The sequence below is a fragment of the Alnus glutinosa genome, chromosome 13 (genome assembly GCF_958979055.1).
Source record: "Alnus glutinosa chromosome 13, dhAlnGlut1.1, whole genome shotgun sequence".
Lineage (NCBI taxonomy): Eukaryota > Viridiplantae > Streptophyta > Magnoliopsida > Fagales > Betulaceae > Alnus > Alnus glutinosa.
The window spans coordinates 18,915,800-18,933,457 of NC_084898.1; the positions used below are offsets into that span (position 1 = coordinate 18,915,800).

The 17,658-nt window shown below is 33.6% G+C and overlaps 2 protein-coding genes across 3 annotated transcripts; both read left to right on the forward strand.

The window, feature by feature from the left end:
- Positions 1-535: 535 nt before the first annotated feature.
- On the forward strand, positions 536-1,122 carry LOC133854944 (uncharacterized). The gene has a single exon (XM_062291227.1). The coding sequence runs from the start codon at positions 750-752 to the stop codon at positions 1,086-1,088; it is 339 nt and encodes a 112-aa protein (XP_062147211.1). The 5' UTR covers positions 536-749; the 3' UTR covers positions 1,089-1,122.
- A 9,963-nt stretch (positions 1,123-11,085) lies between these two features.
- LOC133853806 (probable serine/threonine-protein kinase PBL15) lies at positions 11,086-16,310 on the forward strand. 2 transcript variants are annotated; one of them, XM_062289836.1, is made up of 6 exons: positions 11,086-11,628; positions 13,523-13,658; positions 14,320-14,438; positions 14,558-14,681; positions 15,381-15,560; positions 15,952-16,310. In XM_062289836.1, exons 1-6 carry the CDS (start codon positions 11,209-11,211, stop codon positions 16,224-16,226), a joined length of 1,254 nt encoding a protein of 417 aa, XP_062145820.1. In that variant the 5' UTR covers positions 11,086-11,208; the 3' UTR covers positions 16,227-16,310. The 2 variants fall into 2 exon arrangements, with proteins under 2 accessions (XP_062145820.1, XP_062145819.1); XM_062289835.1 differs by having other exon boundaries at positions 11,089-11,628; positions 14,320-14,453.
- Positions 16,311-17,658: the final 1,348 nt, after the last annotated feature.

A 17,658-nucleotide genomic window follows, 5' to 3' on the forward strand; every position in this document is an offset into this window, starting at 1 on the left:
ATTTTTTTTATAAAAGTTAGATGAAAATACAATTTTCATTTTGAATAATGATTCACTGCCACTTAAAGATACAACTTTTCACCACCTTCCTTATATAGCAAGGTGGTCCCCCACTACTTTTTGAATTTTTTTATTTTTTAACAATAAATTAAGGTGAGGGATCACCTTACCACATAGGCAAGATGGTAAAAAGTTGTATATTTAAGTGGTAGTGAATAATTACTCTTTCATTTTTAGCTAAAAACGAAATACTTTTTACCATAAAAAATAAATCAAATAAAAAAAAAAAAAAAAAAAAAAAAAAAAAAAAAAAAAAAATCGTTAAAACGCATGCGCAAAAAGTATTTAATCCAAATTTTTAAAATGAATGCTGTGTGCCGAAGAGAAGGTTGAAAATGGGGGAAGTTGAGGCCGCCATGCGTGGTCTTCATCAGCTTTGACGACTTGACGTGACCCTTTGCCAACTCATGAGATAAGCGAATATGGAACCGCGTCGGATCTAAATTCCAGTGTCAATTTTAAAATAAATAATAAATTAAATTCTCATATTTTTTAAGCATCATACGCAAACGGGTCCCAACAGCTAGCTCAGCAATAATTATTAGTTCCATAAAATCCATTTTTCTGCTTCCTTTTCGATCTTCAGAATGATCAGATAGCTAGCCATTAAAGCCGCGCACTTGAAGAAGATCGATAGAGCTCAAACAGATCGGTGTGAAGGGAAATTAATCTTATTGTTTTATTGATTAATGGGTTCAGACAAGTCTCCACAAAGATCAGAAGCAGCCTGTTGCTTTTGCTTCTCCTTCTCCACCAAGAAGAAGGATGGAGACAAGTCCAGGAGCTACGATGGGGTCTCAGGAGGATCAAACATGGAGGATGTTGATGATGAGATATTATCTGACCGGAGCACGTTTTCTGTCAGAGAACAGGAACGGAGGCTGAAGATGGCGCTCAGGGAAGAGCAGAGGGTTAGTAGGGAGGCTGAGAGGGTTGTTCATTGGGTGAAGCAAGAATCTGCAAGAATGGACGATTCTCTCATCATCAAAACTGTCATGAGTCATGATCACAAACAAACCATCAAGTAATTTGTTTTCATCAGTTCATACACTTTTTTTTTTTCTTTTTTCTTTTTCTTTTTTCTTTTTTTTTTTTGATTTTTTTTTTCTTCAAGTTTGATGCATGGAAAATATTGTACATGAGATTTTTTTCCTTCAAGTTTGATGCGTGGAGATTAGGTTTTGTGAAATGTGTGTGTGGAGTAAATTAATAACCTTAGAAAAAAAAAAAAAATATCATGTGGATTATCATTAGATTTTTCCTTCAAAATGTGAGATTCAAATCTTTACGAAATAGGAATTAAGAATGTAGTCGATTCTTCTTGTCATGCCGACAGTTTTTTAATCCCCAAAAGTTTGATTTAATGTCGATCTATTTGAATTAGTAATTTCAAAACGTGTAATTTAAAAATAATTATTTTAGAACGTGCTATCTGAAAATGAAAAATTTAAAATATAAATAAACGTTTTGTAAAATTGTAATTTGATATTTAAAATCGTAAAGTTTTTAAAATACACTTCATCGACTAAAAATAATAGTCAAACTAAAAATATTTTCATGTTTAAATAAAGGTAATACTTTCAGGTTTAAATTGTTTTCATCGGTTTATACACTCCTCAACCAAAAATAATAGTCAATGCGTTGAAAAATAATAGTCAAACTAAAAATATTTTCATGTTTAAATAAAGTATATATTTTCAGGTTTAATTTGTTTTCATCAATTGATACTCTTCAACCAAAAATAATAGTCAATGCGATGAAAAATAATAGTTCAACCAAAAATACTTTCAGTTTGACGATTATTAATATTATTATTTTATTTCCATAAAATGATTTTTCTTTTAAAAAAAAATTCATAAAGAATTTTTCGAGTCCGTGCCTTTCCTTCTTAAATCGCTGGAGTTTGTAGGACCATCATCAACTGTTTTCTGTTGTCCCTAATTTTTCACACGAGCAAAATGTCAAAATATATTTTTATTTTTTCTTTTTAAATATATTTTCAACGATAAATATTTTATGTCGAAACAACCGAGATCTAATTTTTTTTAAAGCTAAAAGCTTATTCAATTCATCAAATGTTTAATTTTAAGTAAGTGGGATGTGACACATTGCTTTGCAATAAATGTATTCATATGAATATATTTTGGAATTTAATAGGCTCTTTACGCTAGAGCCGCCACTGTTTACTCAAATTCAAAGAATGCTGGAGATTTTTATTTTTATTTTTTGTTTTTCCAATAATAACCACAAAAGGTGTATTTATTTAAATTAAATAATATCCTAATCCATAATTAGCGCGTGCTGAATACTAACAAATGCAACCCAAAATTGAATTTTTGACCTTCTTTTGAACAAATCTCCTCTCTGTGATCATGGGACCCATGAGAAATGCTATTTTTTTTTAAATATATTTTTATACTTTAAAAAAAATTAAATCATTAAATTTATAAGACTCACATATATATAAAATATATACCGAAAACATACGAGTAATTCTATTAATACATTAAATGTTCATCAAATGTTTATAAAAAAAATAAGATAACTTTTAAAATCAGCATTTTGCGTGTGATTGATCAACTTGTAATTTTGATTAAATGGTAATTTTAAAAGCCACATCATTTTTTAATGGACATTTAATAAACATTTAATGTATTAATAAAATTACACAAAACTATGCTTGGCAATTCGGGTTTGCGGGTCGAGTTCGTGTCGACCCGACTGACCCGATCATATAATCGGGTTCAACCCGACCCGATTATTAATCGGGTAAAAACGTGTAACCCGAACACGACCCAATTGTGAAGCGGGTTACATGACAAGAACCCATGAACTCGTGCCCACCCCACAACACCAATCCCCACTGCAATCACAGGAGAAAAGAACCAAAGTTACCAAACAACACAATTTGGCCATGGTTTCCAAACCCAGATCGCATGGGAAATCGTGTTCACAACCAAAAAGCACCAAATCTAGGGATCCCAAGTTCGCAAACCGAAAACTCAAAAAGACACAGCACTAAGCGTCTGAGCCGCTATTCGCTGAACCTCAGACGGCGTGAAGCCGTGAGAGTGAACAGTGAACCCGGAAGTTAAGGCCGCGTGAACTGCGTGAAGCCATGAGTGTGAACCCGTGAGTACATCTGATCCGAAGGTGAAGCTATGTGGCTGTGTCTGTGAAGAGTCGAGATAGTGAAGTGAAAAGAAAAGTGATGGTGGAAGACTGAAACTGAAAGTGTGAAAGGAGCCAAGGAGGGGAGGCGTGAGTCGTGGGGAGTGAAGATGGTGAAGTGAAAAGTAAAGTGATGCGGGTAGGGTTTTACCTTGGACGGTTGGACCAAAAGTGACGTTAAAAAAAAAAAAACATAACAATCGAGTCATAATCGTGTTTGGTGGGTCACCCACAGGTTAACCCGCCAGACACGATTATAAACGGGTCATAATCGGGTTGACCCGAACTCGATAAAACCAAACTCAAACCCTGTTTTTTCGTATCGTATTCATACAAGGTTTACGTGTCGTGTCAAAAATTGTCAAACTTACACAAAACATACATATAGCAGAGGTCTCGTAAACTAATTAGAGTAACATTATGCTGGTAACATATATATGTGAACTATTGGGCCTAAAAGCTCTAGCGGGCTTGACGACCTTTTGAAACTCGGTAAAATTATATTGACTGAATTTAAGAAAGCTATTTATAATTTATTGAAACCACATTAATTAATTTTACATTTTTCATAAATAGTTAACTAATATATATATATTTTTTTTTTGGTTATACTAGCTTCTTGTTCTTTGTTGGGGTTGGGTTGGGAATGAAGAGAAACGTAGTGGAATGGAAAATAAAATTGAATAGCGGGAAAAAGGAAATAAATACAAAGAATAAGAGAGAGAAATACAAAGAATTACGTGATTCAGTCTATGACCTACATTTACAAGTTAAAAGATTATATTGTACCCTTATTTCTTGATATTTTTACAATGCTTTTACTTCTATTTATATGAGAATCGGAGTACATAAGCAAAGTAATCAAATCATCAAACTTGATTACAGTCAATCATATAAGATAAGTATCGTACTATATCATATATTCTGGCATGGGAGGGGTCCGGGCATTTGTTAAAGAGAAATTATTATTTGTTTAAAATACCTATAATCTTTAAAGGAATTTCTAACACATGCACCCATAAAAAATGACATTAAAAACCTCGTGATTAATTAATAAATTTGAACAAATCAGTAGAGATATTGAAATCATTAAATCTGAAAATTAAATTTACAGATATTATATGATACTCAAATATATATTTGGCATGAAGGGAATTAAGTTAATATAAGCACCAAATATTGCACATTATATATATAAAAGGAAAATCGATCAGTAGAATATGTATAAAGGGAAGTAATTAAAAAAAATATATATATAATTAGCTCCAATAAACCGGTCATGGCGTCTTCCTCATCTGTTTTATCAAAGAAGAATGAAAAGACGAGTGGTGAGAGCTGTGATGGGGTGAAAAAGGCAACAAAAAAGCACAGCAATAATGGGGGAAAGAATGCTGCCTTACTTGCTCAGCTCAAAGAACACAAAAGGCTAGCCGAGCAGGCTAAGGTGAATTTGGAGAAGGCAAAAGAATTTGCCAAAAATATGAAAGAAAAGCTTGCCAGGAACAACACCTCCAAGTCTGTAAATTGATTATGAGAATAATTAACAGTATTGTATTTTACCTAGTATAAAAAAACTGTTCTATTTTGCTTCATGTAATCATGTTTTTACTATTCTATTTCCAATAATTATATCTAACTATATATATTTTTATATATTATCTCTTATGGGTTACTTTTATATTGAAAATGTTTTCTTATAAGTGATCTTTAGACCATTTTCACCGATCATTAATTATCTTATTAATGCATGTATTACACATAAAGCATTGGATACCCTGAGGTTAGGTTGTGATTTGAGATAAGATTTGAGTAGTTACTTTCGAATAGAAGAGGCCACAATAGTTTCTTTCGAATAGAAGAGACCACAAGTTAATTTCGAGCATTTCAAATATAATTTGGCCCCTCCCAAGACTCTGTTGTTAAGGAAGGGTAGTCATGGTTTTCAACCCCGGCCCACTTAATTAATAGTTTTTTTTTTTTTTTACATGTTCACATAAGAGGGGGAGGGAGGAATTCGAATGAGACGTGGTCAACAACCAATTAAGCTACGTACCTTGGTGACATTTACTTAATTAAAAGTTTTAAGAAAATTTGTGTCTAATTACTTCCTAAATAAATGATTGTATAAATGTTTTTGATTGATTTTTGTTAAAATCAAAAAGGTTAATTCTTGTTATTGTGCAATTTTATTACAATTACTTTCATATTTTAGCACTATAGCTGTGTCCTGTATGTTATTCTTCTCTTCTTCTTTTTTCCCCTCCATATTTCATAAATTCTAACATATCTTGAGATTTTTCTTTTCTTTTCTTTTTCACTTATTCACTTGTATATAAAAAAAAAAGTTTAGACAATAAGGTATACGATTTTACCAAATTCTGATATGGTAGCAAATTAAAGTAGTGAATTTTTTCTACTGATTGCCGCCTTCTAAAATTTTTACTAAAAATTCATTAAGAAATATATTTTGTGGCAAATTATATGAATAGTATGATCTACCTTTTTTTTTTTTTTTTTTAATCTTTACTGGTAATTAAGTTTGAATTTCTTATATTAGTTTAATTTTATCTTCCTTTAAAAACTGGAATGCTTTGAAAGTGTATCGTTGTGCAAATTATCGTGCACATACTTTAGCTAAATAGGTTACTTCTCATCTTGTATTTGAAAGCATTCCCACAGGTTCTCTCATTCTGATTAAGAGTAAGAAATATCCTCCCCTGTAACCCTTTTCCTTACTCAATTAAAAAAAAAAAAAGTTGTTATTTGTATATATTAATAATAAAATATGTCAACCTAGGCTTCGAAGATTAAATTCTTACATTCACCCTTGCACCCTGCTTAGGTTATTAGGACTGGCAATTTTTGTTGGCGTGTCGGGTTTGTGTTGGGTCAACTCAAGAGTCAACCCTGACACAACTAGTTTAGTTAAACATGTCAAACCTTCCAACCCTAAAATGACCCATTTAAACAAGTAGGTGATACGATACAACCCGCATAACCCATTTAATAAACAAGTTGTGTTGTGTTGACCTAACTTGACCCTCATAACCCATATAATAAACAGGTCGTATTGAGTTGATCCAAACACAATTCATTTGACCTGTTTCAACCTGTATATGAATTTAAATGTTGCAAAGACAAACCTAACAACTTGCACGTTTATAACCTGCACTATTTTTTCTTAATATACAATGCTTAAGCACCACTTGACTGTTAGATCATTAGTAATTAATAAGGTTTAAGGAATACATACTACAATCAAACTCAAAGTTTAATGATTACATACTACAAACAATGCAAGTAATTACAATAGTGTTGTTGAGACTTACATGCATTTTTAAATGTTTTACTAAAAATGCATGAGAATCATAGAAGAGTGTGTGATAAACGGCGCTGCTGGTGTGACTGTGGAGTATGTTTAGCCTTTTACTCTTTTAAGGTTTGGTTTTTTAATTGGAAAAAAAATAATTTAATTTATATTTTATACGAGTTATGCAAATCACTCATGGTTTAAGCAAGTTGACACGTTAATTCTGGTTGACCCAAATTAACTTGAACCCAATTATACAAAACTTCAACCCGCTAATTTTGTATTGAGTTATATATAATTTTATACCGAAAATGTTTTCTTATATGTAAATAATATTTAGATTATTTGCACATATCATTCTCTTATTAATGCACGTATTAGAGTTAAATACCTATTTGCCCTCTGTGCTTTATGACCTTATTTTTTGCCCCCCTCAGTTTTACTTTTTACCAAATTTGATACCTGTGGTATATGAAAAGATGGAAATGATACCTCTGTTCAATTTTTCGTCCAAAACTAACGTCCAGCCACGTCATCCTACATGTGTCGGCATACATGCGCGACACCTGTCCCCATGGCACACCTCAGTGCTGACATGGCTACCATTTTTTTATTATTATTTTAATGATTTCTTTTATATATATATATATATATATATATATATATATATATATATAAATTCTGGGGTGGCTGCCACCCCCATTTTGGCTCAGTCACCCTCAAGATACCATTTCTGATACTTATTCAAACCATAGGAGGCACGTCATAAAATTTATAAAACCACAGGAGTCTATATTGGAAAAAAAATTGTGTTTAAGTAAAAAACATTTGGTCATTTTTTGGGTTATATCAATTGGCCACGCATATAATTTTGTGTTTCCAATTGTTACACATGACTGATTGTGTTTTGTGTTTTGTGTTTTTATTTTTTTATTTTTTTATTTTATGAAGGGTTCAATTATGATATTTATTCAAACCACAGGGGACACATCATGAAATTTATAAAACCACAAGGGTATATATTGGAAAAAAAAATTGTGTTTAAGTAACAAACATTTAGTCATTTTTTGGGCTGTATCAATTAGCCACGCATATAATTTTGTGTTTCCAATTGTTACACATGACTAATTGTGTTTTGTTTTTTGTTTTTTTTTTTTTTTTTTTATGAAGGGTTCAATTTTGATATTTATTCAAACCACAAGGGGCACATTATGAAATTTATAAAACCACATGGGTATATATTGGAAAAAAAATTGTGATTTTTAATTTTAAGTTTTTTTTTTTTTTTTAAAAAAAAAAAATCTTTTGGTGGCTCAGCCACCCGTTTGGGCCACATGGGATGGCCGCCCACCCCCATTTTGGCCTAGAGGGTGGCTCGGACACCTCCAGACCGGCCGGTCTGGGGGTGGTTCGGCCACCCCCAAGGGCCAAAGTGAAAAAAAAATAAATAAATTATGTTTTGGCCCAGCCACGGGGGTGGTTCGGCCACCCCCAAGCCAAATGGGGGTGGTTTCGGCCACCCCTATGTGGCCCAAAGGGGGTGGCTGGGCCACCCCAGATTTTTTATTTTATTTTTATTATATATATATATATATATAAGAAATCATTAAAATAATAATAATAAAAAATGGTAGCGACGTCAGCGCTGAGGTGTGCCACGGGGACAGGTGTCGCGCATTTACGCCGACACCTGTAAGATGACGTGGTTGGACATTAGTTTTGGACGAAAAATTGGACAGATGTACCATTTCCGTCTTTTCATATACCACATGTACCAAATGTGATAAAAAGTAAAATTGATGGGGAAAAAAATAAAGGTTGTAAAGTACAGGGATGTATAAGCTATTTAACCCCATGTATTACACATAAAAGTGACTCACATCAAAAGGGAAGCGAATATAACAGTTCATTGTTTAGCAAAGGTGTGATAGATACTCGATGTTAGGTTTTGATTTAGAACGAGATTTGAGTAGCTAATTTTGAGTAGGAGATACCACAATAGTTCATTTCAGATAAGAGAAATCACAAGCTAATTTTCGAGCATTTTAAACAAAAATGGACCCCTTAGGGGGAATTGGGCTATGGCCCTCCCAAAACTCTGGTCTAAGGGAGTGTAGACAAGGTTTTCAACCCCACTTAAAAGTTTTAAGAACTTTGTGTCTAATTACTTTCTAAATAAATGATCGTATAAATGTTTTTTAGATTGATATTTGTTAAAATCAAAAGGTTGATTCTTGTTATTTTGCGATTTTATTATAAGTACTTTCATATTTTAGCACAATATCTGTGGTTAATTATGTTATTCTACTCTCTCTTTTCTTCATATTTAATAAATTCTAATATATCATTAAGAGATATATTTTGAGGAAAATTATATGTATAGTGTGATCTTTTTATTATTATTATTATTATTATTTTTTATTCTAATCTTTATTGGTAATTAACTTGTTATTTGTATATATTAATAATAAAATATGTCTACCTAGGCTCCTAAGATTAAATTCAAGTAAGTTACTTCTGTTGGGGAGAATATTGGTCTTCTCGGGTGCCAGGCCCAACCCGAGAACCAGGCCCATTGGGTCCACCCAGCCAAGTCCAAACGTTCAAGAGAGATTAATCCATCCGGGCCCAATCCTGTCATTTGGGCCCAAATCGGTTCAACCGACCCAACCCGACCACCCGGCTCGGGTTGCCAACCCGGACGCTTTGTAACACCTACGTCCGTGTATATCTCGGGATTACCCGGGATCCAAGGGACACGACGCACGATACCAAACTAGATCGTGCGTCCAAAGCCTCATCGATGGCAAGTCACCCATAAAGGACCTAAAATATCCGTGCACCCGATGCCACGTCTTCATCAACTACCGATTCCCTTATGTGTTGGGAATCGATTAACTGCTCCTAAAACTCTATAAATACCAGAGATCCATCAGATATTGAAGTACGCTAATTAATCCCTAGCATTACTCTGCACATTTACTCTCAGAACAATACACTTACTTAAGCATCGGAGCGGAATTGTCGGCACCCCCCAACGCAATTTTTACTTGCATGTTTAGAAGAAAGGAGCATACGGGCAAATTACTGATCGACACGTCACGTACCGGAATCTATCTCAACAACTTCGGCTTGCAATTCTTGTTGACGTGTCAGATTCGTGTTGAGTTAACTCAAGTCTCAAGGGTCAACTTTAATACGATCATTTTAGTTAAACGGATTAAATTTCACAAATAATTTTGATACAATCAATTTAAATAAATGGATGACACCACATAATCCATATAACTCGTTTATAAACAAATCATATTGGGTAGACCCGATTCGACTCGCATAACTATTTAAAAAACAAAACATGACGATGTGTCCATAAATACATGCACTATTTGCCATTTGGATTGTATAGGTTATGCTTTTGTGACTTTGTCACATTATATTAAATGATTTTAATTTTTAAACTCTATTTCCAAACCCTAGAAGCAAATATTTTATAATCTCTTTGTCATAGTGACATGGGATCCTATGTTTTGGTTCACAGCAATTAATGGAGCAGGCAGAGGGGTTGTACATTTGCAAACATCATTCTACCTCAGCTTTCAACTGCTCCAACGTATTAGTTCTAGCCCAAACCCAAATTTCTGCTCTCATATATATATATATATATCGTCACTGTGGGGTTCACCAATACATATCATTACACCGTTTTTTTCTTCTTTTTTTGACGTTTCGAAAGCAAACACTCTGTTAGGTAGATAGAAACGTAGTCAAAGTTTTCCGGCTGCCTACCTCTTTAATTAAGGGGTTCTTCCGATCCTGTCATTCAAGCATAAAGGCAAATTGGATACTTGCCCTAAATTAATCAGGAACTTGGAATCCATTTTCAAACATTTTAATGCCTAGCTAGCACAAGTGACGCAGCACGGATCGAGAACAAGAACGATATGAGATTGACGTCTCACCAAACCGATAAATCCAACATCACACCAAGTGCGCCGGTGAGAATCCGTCAATTCTCACCGACGCAAGACAAGAAATAAGCAAAACTCTCAAAGAATAAAAAATCGTTTATTCATCACTTTTTGATCTCTATAGGAATACAAAAGACTTAAATAGACTCATCGACAAAAACTTTATTCTAATTTGATTAACTTAGGGCTAATCCTATTATTGAATTAGAAAATAATTGTAGTCAATGACTCGAAATAAGTTGCTTTCTCGCTTACAAACGATCCGTTTAGATTTGTGATTTTAAAACATAAGATTTAAAAATGTGATTTCTTAAAACGTAGCTAAGCGTTTAGTAAAATTACGATTTAACCTTAAAAATCATACGTTTTTAAAAAATCAGCCATTTAACTGCAATTTGAAAACGCAAATCACAAATTTTTATAAACTCACTCAAATCAAAAGATATTGAGAGCACTTGCATGAAGACAAAGGGAAAGTGACAAATGAAGGAACAAAGATAATGTTAAAGAAAAAGCCTAAAAACAAATTATCCCGTTTAGTAGAGTGGTTAGAGCAGTTGAAGAAACTTCATCTTTTTCTACCTTCTCGATGATCTCCTTCTTTAGCTTTTTAAGATAACAGACAGCCACTGGTTTCTTTGTACACCCATTAAGCAGCAGCTCATTTCCTTCAATTCTAGCTTCTCGATCCGTCCAAAAATGACAAGGGAATCGAAGCCATGGAGACCCTTCACCGCAAAGTACTGCTGTTCAGCCGAAGACCATACAATTCTTGGCAACTTCAGCCGGTGCCGGCCATCGAGGTCGGAGTTCTCGAAGAACATTGCCCCATTGCCTTCGTTTCGGAGACTGTCGTTCTCCGATCTCAGCTGCTCTTCGTCAACACGCATCAACGAAGATCTGGCGCAATCCTTCGGGCCGGACTTGTATGATTTTCAGGTGAGCGAGCTGCGAGCCATAACCCAGAATTTCTCCAGCAACTTCTTGTTAGGAGAAGGGGGGTTCGGAACGGTGCATAAGGGTTATATAGACGACAATTTCAGGCAGGGTTTGAAGGCTCAGCCGGTTGCCGTCAAGCTTCTCGACATTGAAGGCTTACAGGGACACCGCGAATGGCTTGTAAGTATATATATATATATATATATATATATATATATATATCAAATACATTATTTACTTGTAAAATATCGTTATATATAGTCTCTTCTTTCTATCTTCTTCTTTTTTTTCTTTTTTTAATAAAATAATAATAATAATAAATAAATAAAAAAATAAATAAAAAAACATGAATAGTTTGGCAATTTTGTAATTTTATAAAGTTTACTTGGGTATAAGAGTTATTTTATCTTTTGACAGGAGGGGTGATATTATAAACTTTTTAAAGTGACGAAAGTTCAGAAAAGTTAATTGAAATTTCTTCTGTAACGTATCATTATACAATTTTTTTTTATTTTTTTTATTTTTTTTTTCTCCTGAGAACCATGTATGTAACACAGACGGATTTAAGAGAAGCTGGTATAGGCCATGACCCCCCCCCTCAATTCCAAAAAATAAAAAAATAAAAAAATGTAAAAAATAAAAATTTAGCATACTAGTCCTTATCAATAAATTTTTTTGATTTCTAATCCCTGCCTATATGAATTTTTGACTCCGTCTCTATTAATAGACATATAGTAATGAGATCTAGCTGGTGAGACATAATATAGTAAAGTTAGAGCATCTAATTCTTTTCTTAAAAAAAAAAAAAAAAAAAAATTATGACGAATCAGACCTTAAAATCATCATTCATACGACTTTTGCTCATCCTTCGGATTAAAGAGAACACTAGAATTGGAAGGACCATTATAAATCTTTTTTCTCTTATTTTATTTCTTTCTCTTTCTCTCTTTAAGCTCAAAAGAAAGAATCAAAAAAAAAAAAAAAAAGAAGGTTATTCTCCTAAACAAACAACATGATCAAGAAGAAAGTTTTTTAATATTAAAGGGATTAGGATGCACTAATATTACTATTATTCTTCCTTTTATTTTTCGTCTCAAGTTTATAGTTTTTCAATCAAGCGTATGAATTATTTTAGATAAGCTCCCGACCTTACCCTACGTATAAGAGACATGTTTAGTTTTATTTTCTTACATATTTTTTTGGTCATTTTTGTATAAAAGATGTACAAATTTATTATTGAATATGTGAAATCTACGTGTAGATCCTACATATTTAATGATGATTTTTTAAAAAAAAAACAAAATGAAGTTGATTTTAAATTTTTATTTATTTAATTTAATTCAAAGGGAAGTTGTGCCCACTAGAGGGCCAAAGTCAAATCTCCTTCCATTCGACATGGAAGATGCCAACCTACCTAGTACCTACCCTAGTGTCATAGGGAAAGAGATATATGCTTTCAAGTTGACTATGAAGGTCAAACACACATATAATTCGACTCTATACATATGAAAATAGTAACATCAACCTAACTTGTTGATGTTACTATATGATTCTTAAATATACTTTCACTTCCCAACTAATAATTATTTTTTATAAAGTTTTATGATTAGGTGTAACATTTAGACCAAATAAATTAAACTACTAATTTGTTGCAATTAATTCACTTGTTTGTCATTCTTCCAAACATACCCCCATTTTCTTTTAAAAAATTTATATAAAAATAAATAAATTCTGATTAAATACTAAAATACATAGAGTAAGATTTGATTAATGTAAAAAAAAATAAAAAATTGAAAGAAATTTTGATTTTTGATTATTATTTTTTTTTTTACGAAAATATGGGTATTTTGAAAAAAAAAAATGACAAAAAAGTGGTTTAATTGCAATAAAATTGTAGTTTAATGGGTCTAAGTGTTACACATGTCAGTTCGTGAAGTTTTATAAAAAATGACTGTTAGTTGAAGAGGTCAAAGTATATTTAACCTTATATATATATATAAAAGTAAGAATTAAACTTGATTTGCCCTGCCAGATTGATGATTAATTAACAGTATGTGTTTTGTCGTAATTGTAGGCTGAAGTAATATTTCTTGGGCAGCTTAGGCACCCACATCTTGTTAAACTCATCGGCTATTGTTGCGAGGAAGAAGAACGGCTTCTAGTTTATGAGTTCATGCCTCGCGGCAGCTTAGAGAATCACTTGTTCAAAAGTTAGTTTTCTTTTTCTTTTTTCATCAATTTACCTGCTCCCAAACAGTGCTTATTTACTAGTTCCCATGGAAGCAATGAGTATCATCCTATATATATCTAATAGGTCTCCCAGCTTCAGTTTGAGACAGACGGGAACAATCACAGAAAACGCTAATTATATCTGTACGATCATCCCAAAGGATTAGTTAGTCGATTTGAAACTTTTTTAGTTATCTAGTAAGCTAATAAAATCATCTCAAAAGGACTAGTTGATTTGTAGTTTTTATAGAATAACTTATAAAATCCAGTTTAACCTAACAAAATTAAGCAATGCGATGCTTAGCACCCATGAGTATTTTGATCTAATAGGTCACACTGATTCAGTTTGAGACAAACTATGACAACTTAGAAAAAACGCTAACAATATCTGTACGATCACCTCAAAAGTACGTGGTAGCCAATTTGAAACTTTCTTAAAATAATTGATAAAGCCCAATTTTACCTAAAAGTAAGCAATACGAGACTTAGCACTCTTGAATGTTTTTATAAATCACATATTCTATGTGGGCTATACTGACATCCTCAAGTAATAACACATGTGACTAGCGTTTTCTCTATGCTTTTACACATCATATCTGTGCAGTTTTCATTTCTTGATCCACAAGTTATGATCCATTGCAGGGATGTCATCATTGCCATGGGGCACAAGAGTGAAGATTGCAATAGGAGCAGCTAAAGGGCTTGCCTTCTTGCACAGCGCTGAGCAACCTGTCATTTACCGAGACTTCAAAACTTCCAATGTCTTGCTAGACTCAGTATTTTCCATTTCTCTCATTTTTCTTAATTAAGTAGATTGACAAACAGCCAAATATGATTCTCTTTTCCTTCTCTGTTTTTTCACCCTTTAATTTGTTAACAGGATTTTACAGCCAAATTGTCCGATTTCGGGCTTGCAAAGATGGGGCCTGAAGGATCAAACACCCACGTTACAACTCGAGTGATGGGTACTTACGGGTATGCTGCCCCAGAATATGTCTCAACAGGTAGTGCTCTGCTTAATTTGTCAAGAAACTTATAGTGCAATTGAAAATTAAGTATAACGGCAAAAAAAGAAAGAGAAAAAGATTTACAGGTGGTTTGGTGTTCAAAAGGTTACATCTTAATTAATCTTATTCGTGTTCGTGTCTCAGATTCAGGTCGTGTCGAGGTATGAGTATAAGGCTATATAAGTCAATCATAACCCGACCCATTTAATTAAATGGGTCAAAGCCCCTAAACCCTAACTCTCTAATTTAGTATTGGGTTCGTGTCGGGTTTGCGAGTCATATTAAAAATTGACTGCTATTATGTCACGTGCTGTGTTCAGATCGTGTCGAAGCATGAATATAAGACTATATTGATCAACTCTAATCCAACCCATTTAATTAGACAGATCATATTCCTCAACCTTAACCCTTTAATTTCGCGTTGGGTTCATATCGGATTCTTAGATCGTTTAAAATATTGTCAGCCCTAATGTTTATAGGAGAATTGGGGTAAGTAAAAGCTAAGAATAAGTATGACCATCAAACTTTGTTATAATCAATCCTATTAAGAATATATACCTATTACCGAACTGTATCTTATATTCTAAAACTTTTGGGGATACAACATGAGCACTGTAATAAGCAATAGATTATTAATAATTGACTCAACAATGCCATAAAAATCAGCTGATATATTTATGTTAATATATATTTCAGGGCACTTGACTACAAAAAGCGATGTTTACAGCTTCGGGGTGGTGCTACTGGAACTACTTACAGGAAGAAGATCAATGGATAAATCAAGAGCAAAGAGTGAGCAAAATCTGGTTGATTGGGCAAAACCCTACTTGAGAAGTAGCCGAAGGCTGCGGTGTATCTTGGACCCAAGACTGGCAGGTTAGCAGAGGCGAAACTACTTCTTGTGGTGGAAGGACGAATGTCCCCTCAAAAGTTTTGAAAATCTTCCTAAAGTACATGTTTTTTTATAAATTCATCCCCCAAAATTATATTTTTGTTCTCCCCTTTTAAGTTTCTCTTTTAGTTTTGCTCTCTCTTCAACTGCAGGCTCAAACTACTGTTGGGTTTTTATTCTAAGATCTGCACAAGAAGCTAGAAGAGTTTTGTTCACAGTTTACTCTGAAATTAAATTTAAGACTTCTCTATTTTTATTTAAAATTAACCCGCTCAAAATCACTTATAAATAGAAATTATATGTATTTATGTGCTTATGCATTATATAAGTTCGTCCCCATTACAAAAATCCTGATTCTGCCCATATTGCTTGCAGGTCAGTATTCTGTGAAGGGAACGAAGGAGATGGCTGTGCTAGCATTGCAATGCATAAGTTTGAACCCTAAAGACAGGCCAAGGATCACAGCAGTAGTTGAAAGCCTTGAAAGCCTGCAACAGTACAAGGACATGGCAGTCACTTGTGGGAAATGGCAGGCAGCATCGCCAAAACCAAGTAGAAATAATGGGGTCTCTACAAAAGTGAGGATAGAGAGTAGAGGTGGAAATCTTAGGAAGGCATCTCCTGTCACTCCCAATAGGAAAACATCATGAACAATAATCGATCTCTGGTCAAAGAGGCAGTTCTTACCAAGCTGTTTATGCCACTTTTGGGTGTGTATCTGTACATTTTGTAAAGCATGTCCAGTTGCCTATGTAAATATTTGAATAGCATATGGCATGCATATATATATATATATATATGTATGACATAAATTTCATACAAACCACTTTGTATGAAATTTCATACCACCCACATATAATATTGACATGTGTCTCTTGGTATGTAAGAAATACAAGTTGTTTTAATAGCATGCGTTTCTCACTCGTTTTTTTAATAGCATTAATAAAAAAAACATGTGTTTCTCGTATGTTTAAAAGATACATGTCACTCTTATATGTTGATTGTATTAAATTTCCTATATACCGATTTGTAGAAAATTTATGTCCATATATATATATAGCCCCTTAATTGAGTGTATAATAAAATCTTCACATTTCAGTTATAGTTCAATTAATGACAATGAAGTATGATTATCAGCTGGCCGGCTAGACTTTCTTGCTCAGACAAAAAATAAAAAGAAGGAAAAAAAAAACTAGGAAAAAGAGATGGCAATTTCATAAAGATTGATCCATGGAAAGATTCTGTCAATAGATTTCTAAAAAAAAAAAAAAATGAATCATATTTACCAATTAATAGTGGAGTGAGAAATAAAAATTAAGATAGATTCATTTATTAGCAGAAGTAGTTTATATTTTCTTAGGCGTTACAGAAGAGTTCGTGGACCTCGTTATGAAGACATCCTTGATAGAAGAAGAGGTTCAGAGAATTAACCTTGGTTGCTGCGGCAGAGCGGAGGAAAAGACAATTTCCTTAGGCCTGACCATCCAATATAATAGAGGGCAAATATCATCTAAGACAGTTGCTTACGCCGATGGCCGGATAAAGTTAATTAGGGCAAATATCATCTATAGTTCAAGCACGAAAGTATATACAAGATCAAGATGGCGGCCAAGCCTTCCTAGCCTATATATGCGTCATGAAGCTCGACGTCTAAACGAACCTGTAGGAGATCCCAATGGTGCAGGATTATCCAAACGTGTTTCTAAAAGACCTGCCAAGATTGCCTCAAGATCAGGAGATCGAATTCGATCTACATCGTTTTAGTACTAGGGATTGATCGCGGGGGTTCACAAGGCACCTTACCGGATGGCACCAATGGAACTATGGAAATTGAAATTGCAATTGCATAAGCTTACGGACAAGGCTTTCATTCACACTAGTATGTGAACATGAGGTGCACCAATATTGTTCGTAAGAAAGAAGGATGGCGCGCGCTATGCGAATGTACATTGATTATTGGGAGCTGAATCGAAGCATGTGAAGAACAAGTATCATCTACTAAGGATCAACGATCTGTTTGGCCAGTTGCAAGGCACGAGCATATTTTCAAAGATAGATCTGTGGTCAGGATACCACCGCTGA